The sequence below is a fragment of the Phoenix dactylifera genome, chromosome 15 (genome assembly GCF_051530095.1).
Source record: "Phoenix dactylifera cultivar Ajwa chromosome 15, Ajwa_hap1_PhDact_Kaust_v1.1, whole genome shotgun sequence".
Taxonomy (NCBI): domain Eukaryota; kingdom Viridiplantae; phylum Streptophyta; class Magnoliopsida; order Arecales; family Arecaceae; genus Phoenix; species Phoenix dactylifera.
This window is the reverse complement of record NC_143204.1, coordinates 21459005-21477083: the sequence shown is the minus strand read 5'-3', so window position 1 is coordinate 21477083 and position 18079 is coordinate 21459005. Positions and strand designations below refer to the sequence as shown.

General features: G+C 39.0%; 1 protein-coding gene and 1 pseudogene across 8 annotated transcripts; both read right to left on the bottom strand.

Moving 5' to 3' along the window:
* Positions 1-32: 32 nt before the first annotated feature.
* LOC103720000 (V-type proton ATPase subunit D pseudogene) lies at positions 33-1880 on the bottom strand (annotated as a pseudogene). Of its 2 annotated transcripts, none has more exons than XR_015973603.1 (2): positions 1741-1880; positions 33-1055 (listed from the first exon to the last, which is right to left on the bottom strand). The product of XR_015973603.1 is annotated as a V-type proton ATPase subunit D pseudogene, transcript variant X1 (transcript). The 2 variants fall into 2 exon arrangements; XR_015973604.1 differs by having other exon boundaries at positions 1737-1878.
* A 1442-nt stretch (positions 1881-3322) lies between these two features.
* LOC103719999 (cullin-3A-like) lies at positions 3323-16258 on the bottom strand. Of its 6 annotated transcripts, none has more exons than XM_088711654.1 (4): positions 15772-16229; positions 14925-15015; positions 3851-6076; positions 3323-3745 (listed from the first exon to the last, which is right to left on the bottom strand). In XM_088711654.1, the coding sequence occupies exons 1-3, from the start codon at positions 15821-15823 to the stop codon at positions 4036-4038; spliced, it is 2184 nt and encodes a 727-aa protein (XP_088567780.1). In that variant the 5' UTR covers positions 15824-16229; the 3' UTR covers positions 3323-3745; positions 3851-4035. The 6 variants fall into 6 exon arrangements, with proteins under 6 accessions (XP_088567780.1, XP_008807723.3, XP_088567779.1 ...); XM_008809501.5 differs by having other exon boundaries at positions 3978-6076; positions 15772-16221; XM_088711653.1 differs by having other exon boundaries at positions 14925-15030; positions 15772-16210.
* Between the last annotated feature and the right edge of the window lie 1821 nt (positions 16259-18079).

Below are 18079 nucleotides of genomic sequence, written 5' to 3'. Positions count from 1 at the left end.
TACTATATGCATAAATATCTTAAAAAATGGAATTCATCACACAAATAACTAGAATTGATAAGCAAAAAAATGTCGAAGCATAGAATATGCACACAATCACTAAAAAGGCAAAAAAACCTTTATTAGAAACATCATGAGAGCAACCCACCTAATCACCACAAGGTTGTTCCTGCATCAAAAGATAATATCCTCATCCTTCTCGGTCCCAGCAACAAGCAGGTTGTGGGCAGAGCTAATAGAGATACCCTTCTTGAGTGAGACCTTCTCAGAAAACTGCTCTTCAGCGAACTGCTTTGCAGCCTGGAGCTGCCGCTCAATCTCCCTCTTCTTGTACCCCTGTATCTTCTTCAGCCGGAAGAAGTCCTCTCGCTCAAGCTCATCAAGCTCCGCCCTGATGTAGCTTATGGTGTTCTCCAAGCGTGGCTTAACGACATTCTCAAGGGCATTGACTCTCCGGTTGGTGGTCTTAATGGCCTCATCAAGGGTGAGGAAGGAGGTCTGGAGGGAGGCCAGCTCCACGAGGACCTCAATGGCCTTGACATGCGCAGCACGGCAAGCCTGGATCTGCTGGCCTCCACGGGCAAGGCCGGTGAGGTCAGCCTTGGTATCGCCAGCGCCCGGGTCGGTGAAGTGCTCGAACCGTGGGAGCTTGACACCGGCGATATTCTCCTGGCGGGAGCGCACACGGAGGGAGGCAGACTTAACCGACTCGAGGACAACATGCTTGATGTTCTCGCCAGCCGCATACTTGGCCTCCGTGAGGGCGAAGGAGGAGGCACGCATGATCTCGCCCATGGATTCCTTGGTGGAGACAATCATCTTCAGGATCGCCCGAAACTTGACAGTGAGGGCATCGCTCTTCTTCTTTAGGAGGGCATGGCCGCGGGTGGCGCCCACCAGGCGAGCCTTCATCACCCCGAGCATCGTCACCGTCGGCACCACATTCAGACGCTGGCTTTGGCCGGACATCCTTCCTTCCTTTGAATTACAAGAGTGTAGGGTTATAGTCTATGTTTTCTCGGAGCTGTTTGGGGGAAATTCTGGAAGAGGTACCACTGCAAGGGATTTGGCTAGGGTTAGTGGGATTTTTTTTTTTCCTTTGCTTTTTCTATCAAAATTTAACAAGATGAACATGAGAACTTTAAATTCCAAGAGGAATCGCAAAAATAGCCCGAAAAATATGAAAATTAAGAAAAACTTCGGCTTTTGATGTATTCGGACATATTCGCCAGAAACCCTAAATTCCGTCTCTGCTAGGGATCCAGCTAGTTATTTGCTTATGAGATCTAAACAAACAGACGATTGAGAGAGAATCAGATTGCATGAAACATCACAAAATCTCCCAATACGACTCAAAGAAAAAAAAATGAGATAGAGCAAATGAATCGCTTAATAGCATTTTATTAGGAGTACAAAACATGTTTTTTATTTTTTAGACCATCGATTTCTCTCCGCCTCAAGCGATTCCGCCAGGTTTAGCCTATCTCTTCCACAAAGAACCAAAATAGAGGTTGATCAAGAGAGTATTAAATTTCAGAAACATTAAAAATCGCAAAAGTCGGCTAAAAAAAACACGAAAATATATCAACCGATGCGATTTGAAACGGAATTACTCGAAAATCGCTATAAAGATTGAATGATTCCGAAACGAGTTCGATGGATACTTGCCAGGTAATCGATCTGGAACAAAAACATCAATTCGAAGAAAAGAAAAACCAAAAAAAGCAATCACGTACAAACCTCCTCCTCGGATCCGGTCTCCCTCCCGTGTTTTTCTTTCTCCTTTCTTTCTCTATTTCCCTTCTCCTTCTGGCAGAGGAAACGGGAAGCAATGATAGTTCTAGAAAGGCCAGTGTATACAATTATTTATTACACGAGAGAGTTATGAGCGAGGCTGGAACCTGCCCGGCTTTTTCCGCGCTCGACCCGGTCTGGTGAAAAAAAAAAACCGACGGGATGTGGAAGGGAGAGGGAGCGAGAGAGGCGCAGAGAGAAGAAGAGAGAGATTGTGAGGTTTAGGTCTGGGTCGAGCGTGTTCGGATCTAAAGGTCTGGGTCAGGTTAGCCATTTAAGGATACGGGTCAGGTTCAAGAACAGGGCCCTGGATTGGGTCGAGACTGCGGCGTGGCCTTCGGGCCTGTAGTTGGGCCCATTCTTTGGGCCCTGGATAGGATGTTTTATGGTGGCCGACTAGAGATACATAACTTAGATGTCGGCCTGGCCAGGATATAGAATGGCCAACACAATTTTGGTTGTTCCTGAGCCTCTCGCTGCAATTCTGATCGGGCTGAAAAAATCTAACCCGGCTTTGACTAATCGAGTCTCAAATACCTAATTAAGCCTGTCGAAAACCGGGTTGGGAGAGCCTGGCCATTTTTGAACAGGTGTAGTTCTGGCATTTATTGTGGTGGAACTCAACCCCGTCTGGTGTGATCCGGTTCGGTGCAACCACTCAATTGAATTCGTTCCATCGTTTCTATTCTTTGTATTATTTTACCAAAATATTCATTGTATTAGTACCTAGATGAAACTTGTTTATATTATATATTGACCTGTACTAATCAAAATGACCAAATGGTGAAGTTGTTAGCCTCTTGATAAATAATACAATCTGTTATGATATGGCTCTAAACCGTGGCAAACTAGCATATGGATATATATCCTGCTTCATTGGTGACAAGACAAATACCGTAGCAACACAAATATTATATTGCTCCTCTATTTCTCAGGAATAGTATTGGATAGGTGTTGGTGACGATTTGGGAAATAGCTTCTACCAGCTTTGTGATGATTTGAGAAGACAGTATTTTATAATATCAACGACAAAAAGAGAAATAGTCCAGGACAAATTTTTGTAACACCCACAGCAAAGGGAAAATTATTGCACCCTATAAGTCGAAGGTGGCAACGATATATACTTGGGAACCGAATAAAGCTCACGGCCAAAATATAGATCCCCCCGCATATTATTAGTAAATAACCAGCAGTGTCTCGGAACGACCTGAAGTTAACATAACGGACACCAGAGACTAAACCCATCTACAATCCCTATAGACATGCGAACATCACTAATGCCCAGTGGAGAACCATCACCAAGCAGCAACACCAGGTCCCATACGGGCAGCTCGTCGGATAAGGTTCTTGCTAATCAATTAAGTAGTACATTCAATATTTGCAAGAGAGCAAGTGTTATAAAGTGTCTGATCTCTGATGCAGAAACTCTCTGCAAGCACTCGAGACATATGAGGGTAAAAGCGCCAGGAAGCTATGGTTGCCATAATGTGACCACTGACTCTAGGATCACAAACACAAACATTCATGGTAACAACAAAGCAGCAACATCTCCGTAGTTTGACCACCCACTATATACAAATGAGTCTCCCAATTACTGATAGATCAGTGCAGCTTATATAGCCAGGGATAACTCTTCATTTTCACAAATGGAAAAGTAAGCCGTATGGCTATCTTAATGGCAAACAACATGGTTACCTGACGATACACAAATCACCTAAAATCAACTTACATTTCGAAAGATAACTGAGGAGAACAATGTTCCCTCTTCTAAGATCACCAGCACTGGTGTCACGGGATGAGGCAGAATGATACAATGAAATCTTTCAAGAACGAGGAGGTCGGCTTTCCTCTTCCTGATTTTGTTGCGAAAGAATGGTTGGGCACACAACATGATTCAGCTGTACGAATTTGCCGTTGGCCCTCCCATGTCTCAAGCATCAAAGACTTCCATCTGAAACAGGAAATGAAAAAGTAAAATGGAAACCAACTTACAGAAACATGGCAGAGCATTTGATTTTGATGGCAAGATAATAAAATAAAACTAAATTCTGCTGACCTTGTGAAAAGAACAAAGAATGCCAAGTAAAAATTTTGCATTTCATCAAAACTGGTCAATGGAGTGAAAACACTAAGCAACATTAGCAAAGCATTTTGATGAATACATCAGATAGCAATTTTCTTACCAACTGCATTTTAAATGAAAAGTATGGCCTCAATCCACAGGAAACATGCATGCAAGAATCAAGCAAGATATCGATACAGTTTCCTGTCTGCTTTGTCCCTCTCTAAAAACTCCCTCTCAATGAGAGATTCGATTCGTTTCTTTATCACAACAGGATTTGGCAGGAAACGGGACTGCAGCTGTGTGGTAACTTCAGTTACGATGCTGTTATGATCTAACACCCTTCTGGATTTCATGATTCTCACAATGGCAGCCTCAATCTGAGGCTTTCTGTCTTCCTCCACCCTTTGACGAGTCTCGTGCTTCTCTGGTTCTGACTCCTTTTGTGCCACCACTGTCCCTATCTTCACCTTAATAAACTTGCTTGTAAACTTGTCATTGAAGAAGAAGGCATCATCCTCTGCAATGTCCTTGCTCATGGGTTCCTTACGGAGAACATTCTTACCCTTGACACAAGCAAGAGACTGAAGGCACCGCTTCAGATCTGAAGCTGGTATTTCTGTTGCTTGCTCAATTTCTTTATAACTCAAACAATCCGCTGAATTGAACAACATGAGGACACACATTTGGTAAGTAGAAACATTCAGCTCGTGCTTCAGTCCCTTACCAAAGGTTGCTTTTATATCTGCAGTGCCCATATTTGTTTGCCATGTCAATCTCCGTCCGGTATGAGTTCCAAGATAATATGCACGAAACTTCTCACACACACTAAGAATTTCAGCCGGAAGGTTGCAAGGGGCACTGGGCTGTGTCGGCCAAGAACCCGTTGTGAGAACTTGAACAGCCAGAGTAGGGCCATCTCCCATCTCAGAATACTGACTAGCATAGAAACCTTGCATGGTGTCCTGGGATGTCCTCATATCTGTAAACATACCTTCCAGTTTAGATGTGAACTGATACCCACATTCAGTCTTGAGCTTGACTATCATGCTTCTTTCTGCATCATCAGAAACAGTCTTCCCAGAAAGAAGCCTCTTTGCCAAGTGCTGCTTGTAATATTTCTCAAAGACATCCTTCTCCTGCAGGTACCGGAATAGCATCATCACTTTGTCCAGAACAACCTCTACATCTTCTTCAGTGACCCCCTTGAGACCTTTACGGAGCTTATCATCAACATACAAGGATATAAACTCAGGAGACCTGTTATTTAGATTGATAAAATATTCAAATGATGAGTTCAAAGCATTCTGAAAGGTCTTGTCATTATTAAATGCTACGTTAATAATCTTATCATGTTTGTCCTTCATATCCAAGAGGCGTTGAACAAAGTCCACAGGATCCCTTAATCTATCTGGATCAATTACTAGCTGTTTCCCAGTTTCTCGAAGGTGAGAGGTCATCACATCTCTGATTGTTGAAAGCCCTTCAGGAACTCGGCGAAACAAGTTGTACATTCTGCTTAAATCTTCATACTTGTCATCCACAAGCATATTCACAAGACCAGAATTCTCCATGTGGACCAATCTCTGCATGTGGTTAGCTATCATCTCTTTCTCCACTACACTTGTTATTTTCGCCTCACTTTTGGCATCTAAGTAGTGTGAAACTCGCTCCATCTCTTCATTAAGCCGCCTCTCAGCTTTCTTAAGGTAATCACCACAATCACAGCACTCAATGAATTGCTGGGACTCGCCACTGTAAAAACTAGCTGAGACCTCTAAAAATGGTCTCTCAAAATCTTCTTGATATACAGAACATCCAAGGTCCATTAACATTTTTGTAATGTTTCTCATCAACCCTCTGTTTATTACTTCACCTTTTCGCTCTCTGTGTATGAGGTCGAGAAGTGTGTCAAGCAACCTAGTCTGGATCTTGTGGGTGTGAATGATGTTATCCCTCCACAGATTAAGTCCAAGCTCATGAACAGAAGTCTTGTGATTACTTGGAACAAATGTCCTATCCATGTACATCAGTATGTCCCGAATCATCTGCAATGCCTTGTTGTGATCCCCCCATTTTCTGTTCAGCTCCTCTAAAAATAAACCTCCCTGAGCAGCCTCTATTGATTTTGCTATTTCTTTTAGGTGCCATGTCATAGTAGTTACAAGGCCAGAGTACAGCTTTTCTCCATATTTGTGCAGCACCATATTGTACGCATTCCTGAATTCACAAGAGAAGCCCAGATTTTCTCAAAGAAGGGGTTCTGGTTCAGAATAATTATGGCAAAAAAACTTCAACTTGATATAAACATAAATGAAATTACAAAAACCTTAAACAATCTGAGGTAGTTGTGAATATGGGTGCGAATGCAGAACATCATTCAGCAGAGCGAAGAAAGCATATGTGGCATGAACAGAAGCATCATCTTTTAATTGACAAGTGCAAGGGAAAAATTGCTCAAAACAGCAGAATATCATAGAATGAGACAAACATGCAAAGTCTAAAAAAGATGGGATGCATGTATTTCCACACTTACGCCGAAAATAGAACAAAGACAGAAGAAAATTATGAGGCACAGGTCAAACTCCAAAACAAGCTTAAGACAATTGAGATGCAATTGATCCAACTCAACACTTCAGACTATTTAAGTACCCAGATTCCCATGCCAGACTAAGCTCTATGGCAGGTTGAAACCTAAATTCTAACATGATCCCAACATGATCATGATATAGGTTAATTAGCCTCAGTATTCCCTCTCAAATTTAAATATATACCTTAAAGTACAGGGCACAAAGATATGATGTATTAATACCAATCCTATGGGGAAAACTGTCGTACCAAGACTACACAAAACCCATATTTACTAGGAAACCTCCCAATTTAGCTGGTACTCATTGCCTTGCATACTCATTTCTAACCATTCCCAACTGTATTTTCTAGATATTCTAAAAAGTCATCATCTTTAATTCCATTAAAGTACACTAGCATATGGATATGCATACTCAAACTGTTTTTCTTGACCAGAAACCTCTATGTATATGACATCTTCATTCAAATTTTACCTTTCAGTTTCCATTATGTTTCTGGCAACAAAAAGGCCGGCAAATAAATGCTCTATAAGCTAAAAAGGATCATGTCTGCTCATCTAGACAACTGCAACTGGAGTAAAGTAGACTGACAGGGCCTTTTATGTTTGAAATAACAGTATCTTGTCAAACATGGAAAAGCCTTTACTTTTGACTTTGCAAATTCGATATCCAAATCTTCCATTACTAAAAAAATGAAAGTATTAGATGTCAACAACAATTCAACAATGTGAAAATTACCAGCTAGAATGGATAAATGAATTATCATAAAAATTTGTCATTCCATTGGAGAGGGAAATGCCAGGCACATAGTCATCCCCAATACATAAAAGATCACCATGTATACATTATAACAGGTGCCAACACATTCAGCAGCTAACCATCAAACCTAGAGGGTCACCACCCATACAAACATTGTACTTGAGATGGATGCATATGACTAGTTGAGGCTTACAATTTCTAAATCACCCATTACTGCAAGCTCTTCTTTTATCAATACCAAGTATTATTCCACTCCATGTTTATCTAAAAAAGCTTAAATCACACCCCCTAGACCTTTAATTTCAGCTAATAAATCAGTTAGCACCCTAACTTGACAGATTCCTTCTTGATCTTAGTATAACTTGTATAATACAGACATAACCAAGCGGACATGGATTGAAGTTGTGGGAAAGAATTTGGAAAATCTGGCAAATAACATAAAAGAAGTGCTTCATGGAAATTGCTGGCGACTCACAAAGTCAACACAAAAAAGTAGGGACAAGTCTTTTTTTATGGTTATGGCTATATAATGCCAGACAAGGCTTTCGCCTAATAGAAGAATCACCAGCATAACCAACTTAATGTGACATAACTTTGTAAAATTATTTGAAAAAATCAGCCCATCTTATGGGATGTTGGAGTAGCATTCATGGAGTAAAGCTTCTAGCATTTTGTACAGATAACTTAGATTTTTCTGCCTTCAGATTTCAGGCCTTCTAGAAATTCGTAGTTATAGGTTTTGAGATTATTTAAAGACTCTTTGATTAATTAATTGGTGAAGTATGAAAACAAATTTTTTTTATTAGGATAGGAATTAAATAGACATAATCAACATATCACAGGATCTTTTAAAACTTATTTAACGAAAAATGTGCAGCCCTATACATTAACAAACATATGCTAGTTTTTGTTGAAGTAAAAAGGTCGAGGTTTTTCTACTCCTGACAATTCAAATAACATCCATCAGCTGAAAAACATTATAATTCACCCAGATTCTCCAGTTTTCTACATGATAGTGGACCATGTTTTTACCACTTTGTAACAATCATATCAGTTAGCAATCATTATACAGTAATAAGTGATTAAATTTACATAATGGAGCTTATCAAATAAAAGTGTGGCATCTTGCTAGCGCAAATTGTCATCACAGAACCTCCTCTTTCTGTTTTCTAAAAAGAGCTGTATTAGCCAATAACAACCAAACTACCTCATCAACTTATATGCAGCAAGATATTAGTATTTGTTTTCGCTCGTATAAACTGATCAGCCATATTTTTTCTCCTATTTAAATCAAAAAAAATGGGTACGAGGTTCAGCTATAAGTGAAACTAGAAGAGTTTTTTCGTAAAATATGTCCAAATTATTTTTTCTATGGAACATGCACAAATAATAATGTCCCTCTCTATGGGCTTCCAAATCCAGTCCAACAGCCCACTTTGGTAATTTTCACCATACAGGCTTCACCTTGCAAAGATGTATAACAACAGAAACGTTCTTTGAAATGGATGCCTTGACCCCTCTTCTGAAGCTTACCAGAATAAAATAAATTCCTAACCATATTAATATAATAACATTTTATGCAATCAAAAGCAAGGTATGAACCAAGGTCCACATCATTTATATTTAGATATGTCATTACTTTATGCAAGATTTCTTTCCCATCATAAATGCTGTACATTACAACTGAAAGATCCTATAAACATGATCGACACAATGATTAACATGAATTTCGTTCATCCATGAAATTCCATATGGAGTGATCTAAAATTGCTTGATGTCAAAAGTCTCCTTAGAATGAAGTGGTTCCACTAAACTCCCAGATAAAGGTGAACAATGATACAATCCCATTTGTCTTCCCTCCTTTTACTTATGCAATGATTTATAAGCTTCTGGATTTATCTGCCTTTTGCTCCACTGGACCAAGGGATAAATGTCATGAAAGTAGTGCAAGATTTTAGTTCTCTTTTTCCCAAACTTCTCCTTGTAAAACTTCATTGTAAAACTCATTCTAACCACCATCCTTACCCTCAGTCCATTTGAAAACTAACTCCATCCATGGGTTTAGATGATACTGAAAAAAAATTCAAAACCATCAACATAAGCGTGCAAGGAATCCTTCAATTGCCGAGTTTTAACCTCAACAAGAGTTAAAACTCATTGAAAAAACAAAATAAGGGAACCTAAATACTCAACTAAAGCATGCCATACAAATCAATTAACGTACATAAATCAGTGAAGAGGGCAGAGAATACAAAATTTATAAATTGTTTGCTTTATAAACAGAGAGATTTCTACAAGAATGTTTACAGCCTTGAACAAGCTTGGACTATAATACAAGGCATCTAAGAATTTCCAAAAGTTCCTATTATAACATGATTGAAAGGCAAGATTGTTATGTCTATAGAAATCAAGTTAAGAATCTTGAGAAAGCAACATGAACCTTTCTGACTTTAAGAGCTTAAGTGAACAAAAATGCGAGTTCCTGATGGGAAGGAGTGGATAGCAAATCGTGGAAAAGCAAAGAGATTTGAAGTGCAGACAGGGAAGACAACACTGCAGACATGAAATTCTAAAATTAAAAGAACGAAAAAATTAGAAAAAAACATAGTTTCATAATTTGTGGAAGGAATAAATAAGGTTTTGTGTGGATGAACCAAGCATCCACTTGAAAAGAGATAAAAGAACAGAGAGAGAGAACGGTAGAAGCTCGATAGAAAGCTAAAATTGATTTTTTTTTCCTGACACCGCCATTTCTTTCCTTCTTTTACTCCATGCAGCATGTTGTCAAGCAGAATTCTGGAAAATTTCGGCTTGCTTCTTACAACTTCCCCTAGAATTGAAGCATGACAAAGGTGTACATATGCTACCCCCATTACCCATAAAAGTGTCAACAAAAGGTTGCTATTTACAAACATTGATATAGCATGAAATCTCTATGATAAACTAGAGGCAAAGTTCATTTAGAACCATCATAGTTTCCTCCCTAATTCCTAGAAAACTAGTGCCAATGCATTCAAGGAATGCAAGAGAACCAATGAACTTAATTTCCACAATGAGCTACCAAATTTTGGTTTCTCTATAGTAATATTTCGGTGGTATATATATTCCCTCTCATCTTTTAGTATACCTTAGCATGGTATTATTGTCCCCTCAATCAAAGACCCCACAATGACTTGCTCTGGTAGACTTTTGACTTCATCTTCGATGGGGGAACCAGAAATAGAAGGGAAGGCTCAAAAGAAATAGGTTGGGAAATGGGTATGCAGAAATTACATGTAAAAAGATTCCAATGATACACCATATAACCCTTGATAGGAACTAATGGTGAAGGAGTTGGAAGCAGTTACAGATATAATAATTTGATTCATTTGCAACCATGCTTTTTCTTTCAACCTGCAGATTTCTTGTAATATAGACACTTTCTGTCTCCCTCTACTAATAGATTAAAGACAACAACATTTCCAACGCCTTCTAATTAGAATATAACTCCTTGTCAATTTACTTAAGGTAGCTTAGCTTTTTAACTTCTAAGGACTCATAATTTACCTGTTCCACTATGACAAATTTTGCTCTACCACTTCTATACCTCTATAATTTCGCATGCTCCATTATTTTGGGATACATCAAAATCTGGGCCTAGAACATTATTAAGAAGCTTCAACAAAGTCCATTGGCAATAAGTATTTCAACTTTTCAAATTCTTACAACTTCATCTAAAATCTCTTATATACACATTTTTTCTGGCCCTTCTAGGCAAGAAATTTAGCAAACATATTAGGTCCTTGTCTAGTCTTCATTTCACATTCAATGTTTGCTTGTCACCTCACCAATTCCAACAAACCCTACGTTTTCTCTAGTCAAAAAACTTTAAAACTAATCCTTCAATGCTTACAATTTGAATAATCTTATCTCAAGCCTTCATCTTATGTCCATCAACCCTAACCCATTTGACTTTGTTGCTCAACACTCAGCAGCCCCCAAGAACTCCAAAATCCCTTCCAACTTCACCCACATCCCAAACTATACTAGACGTAGCCCACTTCTATCTCTCCATTCCTACAAGTGACAAAATAGCAACTAAGAACTATGGCCAATTAATTTTGATTAGCGCCTCATGTTCTTTTACATTCCCACCGAAATTGTAGATTATATACTTCATAATAAGAGATTTAGACCCTTATCATCTGAAGTCCTCCACCATAATTTATGTCTACAATACACAATTCCATACTCAATCTTATCTCATCAACATCAATACATAACAGCCAGTTATAACACACACCTAAAGTTCTCAGACCCCCTAGCTTGTCAAGCAAGAATGAAATACATATCTCGACATTTCATCAAATGAGGAAAGAGCAACAGAGAGAAGAATTTCCTTCAATTCGTAGTGCAGCCCTACTACAACTAGAATCTACCAATGGAAACTGCTGATTCTTGATGCAATTAGCTCTCATTCATATCACTATTTAACCACATACTCCTAAATAATATTCATACATCATTATAATACATTTTCCATATGCTTCCTCCAAAATGACAAAAGAATAAATGCAGACTCTTTCCCCTCTGAAAATATTGCCACCAACTTTGACGATATTTTTTCCATCACCCTCCCATACCGTCAAATGGGGTCCACATATTTAGCTTAAGTAAACTTTTGTGGACAAATTCACTTTTATGAAGTTGTAACATGATATCTCACCGGTCAATTGGTTTTGTACGTCTAAGATCATATGAATAAGCATGTTAACAACAAAAGCCCAATTTGCTCCCCAAAAATCATACCACTAAAAATATATTGCAAGATACTAAAGCCTTCATTTTCACATCCTTTTCGCAACATTTCTACCTCAATTTGCAAAATAGATGGTGCATAAGCAATACCTGAGATGTCGGCCTACCAAATCTCTTCCCTTGATAAAGTTCCTATGCATAAACAACTCGAAGAAATGTTCACTATGCATTAACCTTACCAATCTTCACAAATACTTCATTGTCCTTACTTTCAAGTTTCAAAGCACAAATGTCTACCCCCAAGAACCAATTCACTTGGGATTGAAAGCTTTGCCTTACAAACCTTTTTTCTTGCCATTTTCATTTTCTTCGTCTTCCTTACTTTCTATACTGCTAGATCCTTTAACACATTTTTTCCTCACTTTACATTCATATGTATCCACCTTTCAGAGTCCCCCAGAACTTCTCAAGATAAACTTAAACAAAATAATTAACTAAACTTGTATAGGAGTTGTATAGCAAAAAAAAAACACTTGCATAGGAATTCCACCAAACAGATGGCATGACGACAAGAAAATGACACAAACTATGGATGTGTGCTCAAAACAGAACCTAGTGAGTAGAAGCGCTAGAATTTGTGCCACAAAAACAAGCAAGAGGTGACAAGCCTAAAATAGACAGTTGGAAGCTGTGACAAGCCTTTACAAAAGCATATAACAATAGCAAATGTAGACATCAATTAGTGGAAATGATTCATAAAGCTAAATTTAATTACTCAAATCTTGGTGGCTACCTTTTATACTCTATTACCACCAACAGCAATAAGAGTGTGGATGAGAAATAAGGTATGAGTTCTATTTAGCTGCAGCAAAGAAATATTGCCTGTTGAGAGTGACACGAAATGCTGTATGGTGGTAGAATTAAGCTACAAAGATTCAGTCAATGCAAAAAATAGAAACTGGCTGCACATTAGAGAGGGGGGGGGGGGACACATGTTGATCTTAGAGGCTCACCTGAAGGGATAAAAGAGGTAGAAGCAATAAAGGAATAGGTGTGGGACTCTAAGGAGAAATTTGAGCAAGTTTGTTATAATGGACAACATGGCTCGATATAAGTGGATAAGCAGAAGTCTTGAACCTAAATATGTTGCTAACTAAGGTTATGGCATCAAAAATCAAAAAGCTTAGACATAAATATTCAACCTTTGTATGGCAGTATTGCTTAAATATGAGATGTGATGGCCACGAAGTAACAAAAACATAATTCACCTGCTGCTGATCAAAGCTACAATAATCAATAACCGCTACAAAGAGCTGAAATTTATGACATTAACTGAGAGAGTTTTCATTGAAAAATATAAAATCACATGAAGCTTTGCAACAGATTATACTTGTATCACAAGCCAGCACAAAGCTAAAGCATGTAGGCTTTGATCATCTAGAAATGATGATTATATCAAATAAAGAATTTCTCAGTAGTAGTACAGAAAAGCACCTCTTGCATCACATTCCCCTTGCATCCAAAAATGTGCTATAACTTGAGGCTAGCTGTTGTTTTGGGTCTATTATTCAATTTGATTCTTTGGCATATAATTTGTGCCTTAGAAATGAATATGATTCCTTATATTAAAACTTGTATACTGCCTCTTCATGTCTAAGGGAATTTGGAGGCTTTCATCATGTTGCATGAGTTTAAACTACAATTGATTAGGTAATTCTTCTCTGTTTGTCCAACAGCCTTTCAGGTCTCATGGCAGTCTCCTCTCCTGCTATAAGTCGTGTTAGACAAGAATTTAGCACTAATTCTTGGGAAGTTGTCAACTGACTGATAGTGAAAATATGTTGAAATCTTCCATATAGCCTGCTCGAAATAGAGTTTTGCTCCATTGTTGGCCCCATTTAGGTGGGAAGATGCTTAGATATTAACGATGATGATGTTTTTCAAAACTTACGATAAAAAAACATATACAACATAAGCAACATTTTGGTGGAGCTTGAAGGACTATGATCAAAGCATCTTCAAAAACAAGGCAGAAATTTGATTAGATGCTTGTGTCTATGGGCAGAAGAGACAGCCATTATAACATTCTAATAAGATAGAACCATGGTCAATAGATGCCCAATCTAAAATACAAATGAGAAAAAGAACCCGCTATAAGGAAGCTGAGTCCTCCCATGGTGCTCATTTTGAGGAGGATAAAAATCTCTTACAAGCCAAACACATTTCAAATTGTTCGCTTGTCCACTCTTACAATAATATAAATATAAAAACTAACAGAAAAAATGGAACAGCCAACAGCCACCTAGAATCAATAATAATTAATTTACTTAAAGAACTTTATTCTGAAGGTTCAAGCACACAAGAAGCAGCATGCACGAAAACAGTGTCAAGGAAAAAGGTGGCTGCTTAAAAGGGGGCTTCCTCCCAAACTTATACCTTCGCAACAACATTTTCATCACCATTGAGATCTTAGTTCGTATGAATATCAGGCACCCCTTATGATATATAAAATCTCGGTCCTATTACCTTGGCTGATATAAAACCGATAAAATCTGAGATATCAGCCAATGTGATATATTCATATCGGTCGACATTTTTTAATCATTTTTTTACTTCCTCAAAAAAAATTTAATAACAAATCTCGAAAGTAATGGTTAGATACAGTTTTTAATATGAGACTTGCCATATCATCTAATATTTCCATATCTTGGTTTGGAAATATTGACTAAGATCTCAGAAAATTTTAGATGCCTCCAAATTTTCTCGCTTACCATATTAGCCAAGATAAACCAAGATCTTGATCCATCTCGGTCTCAGCCACTCACTGAGATAACTAATATATCAAGATTTTAAAAACTTTGCTTTGCAAGGCTCATTCTTTCATTAAACCCACAGCCCTTGGCCCAAGAAACACTCTGGTACCAACGGACATGTGTCTACTATAAAATAAGACGTAAAATCGATGCGTAGGAAGAAATGCCCACCTTGGAGGGAAGTAGATCCTCCAAAGCGGCCCGCTTTGAGAAGGGCAAAAGCATCCTACAAGCCAATCCTGATCCCAGATTAGTTCATTCCCTAACAAGTCGTAAACTGTCAATACAAAGAACATAAGAAATAACCAAATATAGCTGGAAAAACTGAAAGGGGAAAAACACTACTCCATAATCAACAAATAATTAATTTCTTTGATGCAAAGAGCAGCCAATATTTATTGAAATTGAATAATAATGATTCGAAATAAAAAGTAAAATAGAGAAAGGCAAAATCGTGTGCACTTAGAAAAAGGTACTTCCTACAAGCCAACTATGAGCCAAACCCATTTTAGGCTAGTCCCTTCTACCCCGTGGTGCAGCATCTACGATGCGTCAAATTTGGATACAGAAATAACTGAAAATAACTGGAGATAATCAACTAGAACTACAAATAACAAATTTCCTCAGTCATGTGAACAACCATTCCAATATATAATGAAATAGGATGGTGTCAGCTTTCCAAATTCTACTCCAGTAGATTACGATATAACGATCACTCCTTTTTTTTCGATAATAATACCGGTCACTCTCAAAACCTTAAAAAGGTTCGTCTCAATAGGGAAAGGGAAAAAAGAACCCTCATAAACAACCGCAAAGAAACCTATAATTCAACAATCCACCACGAAATCAATAAAACTACCGAATTACCGATTTCCAGAGGATTGTGCAAAACCTAATAGATCCACCACACCGACTAGTTACAGATTAGAACCATCAAAACTTGAAACAAAGCATACAATACATAACTAAAACGACTCGAGAAAGAAAAGGATGCATCGGACAAAGAATGGAAGCGGACCTATAGAGTTCTTCGAAGCTGAGGCCGCTGGCGTTGTGATTATAGATCTCATGGATGGCGTGCTCCAAGATCTTCCAGGTCTTCTCGGCGTACTTGGGATCGACCTCGACCCGGTGCTTGAACGCCTCGATCTTAAAGTTCCTCTTCTTCTGGGCGCTCATCGTCCCCGGCCGCTGGAGCCCACCTTCCCCCAAATTAGGCGTTGAAGACCGTCTTGGGCGGCGCCGGAATCGATTCCTCCGACCAAATCGGCAGCGAATCTGGGCGGGAGCGGCGGAGGCCGCCTCGGATCGAGGGGACGCGGGTTAGGGTTTCGCGAAATGGCGGGGGTTCGACAAGAGAAGATAATAGAAGAGAGGAGACAGCAAGAGAGACCTGAAAATAGACGAAAGAAAATGATCTCTCCTTACTTTTTTCCTTTTCCTCTCGCTTCTTCCCCTCATTTCCCCCGCAGTTTCTCTCTTTCGCGGACGGGGTTCCGTCCGGTTGGATTTGGTTCTGTGGGCCCCTCCAATCATTCATGGGGGGCCATGATCGTATTTTTATTCTCAGAAATTCCTACGGGAGCATGGCTGATCAGAACCGTCTATTTGATTGATATATGATTGATCAACGTACAATGCTATCCGCTGGTCACGCGCATAAAATTTTTCATGTGAGCTCTTGATGGGTGCCATTAATTCATTTCGTTTATCTCGTGCACGCCTAAATTCTGATACAATGTGGCGTTACACTTGATATCCGTGCATGATTAATCTGTATATATACAAAGGTATATATAGCCTCTTTATGATTACGTCCAGTGCCTGCAGGGCCGGCTCGGGCCTTAGGCGACCGCCCCCGACCCACGGGAGGCCCCCATCCCACGGTCCCCACTGCATAGTTTTTTTTTTTTATTTAATCTGTAGCCTTCTGCCTTTTCCATCCGTCTCCAATAGCTAGAGTCGTAGCTGGGCGCTGGCCTGGGCAGTGGGCCATCAGGAAGAAAGAAATTTGGTTGGCTTGATACACGCCTGAAGCCACTCTCATCTTTCATCCCTTCTCTTTTTTGGTTTTGGTCTTGGTTTTCCTTCCCTCACATTACTCCTGACCCAGCCGGGCCAGGAAGAAAGGGGGATTGGAAATGGACTTCTTGGAGGGTGGAGATTCTTTTAATTTTCTCCTCTCGGTTTCTTCTTCCCTCTTCCCTCTTGGGTGGTACAGAGAGAAAAGGAGGGAGGGGGTTTAATGGCTGCTGTGTGATGTTGCAGTCGCTGCTTGGGTACTCACTTGAAGGGGAGATGGTGGGATGGGACTTTTATTAATTAGATGGAGTGAATTTCCCATAATGCCCCTACTTTTTTTTATAGGGAGGCTCTTTTCTTGTTTTTTTTCTTACCTTGGCCATGAAGTGCCATGGGATGACCTTTTCCTATTCTGCTCTTGCTTGACGGGTAAACAGTATTGTCAAGCATTATCTCAGTTATTTAATCAGTTTCATGGCCCTTCTTTTAGGATAATTATTTTTCCTATGCTCCCATTGAAAAATTATATTAAATTAAAAAGATTTCTTGTCTGTTTTTGTTAGGTTCATGCATCTTCGTTGAAATAGTGTACTTAATAGCTATCTATTTTCATATCATTTTTTAAGTATTTTATATTTATTAAAAAAATTATTATTAAAAAAAGGCCTCATTTATTGGATTCGCCTTAGGCCCCCAAATGTATTGGGCCGCCCCTGAGTGCCTGCATGTACATTTAATGCTCATGCATGTTGTAATGCTATATCTTTGATGCAGCTGGTGGGCTTCTAATCTGTTTTCATTGTTTTCTTTTTGTGTTGTACTGATAAAAACAACGGTAGAGTACCATCTCAGCTCATTGATATCAGGGACCCTCGCATCAAAGAGGCCACAAACTATAATAGAGGGTATCAGATTAAGATTAGATGAGAGGGAGAGAGATAGAGGAGGGGAGAGCTGCCCGGGCTCTGCACCAACGCGTGATACCTTGGCCACAGGGCTCGGATTACATCCCTGGTGCAAAAGAATGATTCACCACTTTCGTAACATCAAATATTAGGTCGCATAATAGCCGCTTTGAGATCCATGTAAAATAGATGGAAAAAAAAATAGATTTTTTAAGATCTATACGAGGCATGATTCGAGGGTTAATGCCGTGAAAAAAAATTAATCATTCATTTGTGCAAAACATATAACCCGTGTGCTTAGCCGCCCTTTTTAGACATTTTGTCACAGGAACCAAAATTCATAAAAATATAATTGTTGGTCTAATGTCATAATTGTACTAATATGGCTGAGCCTTCGGT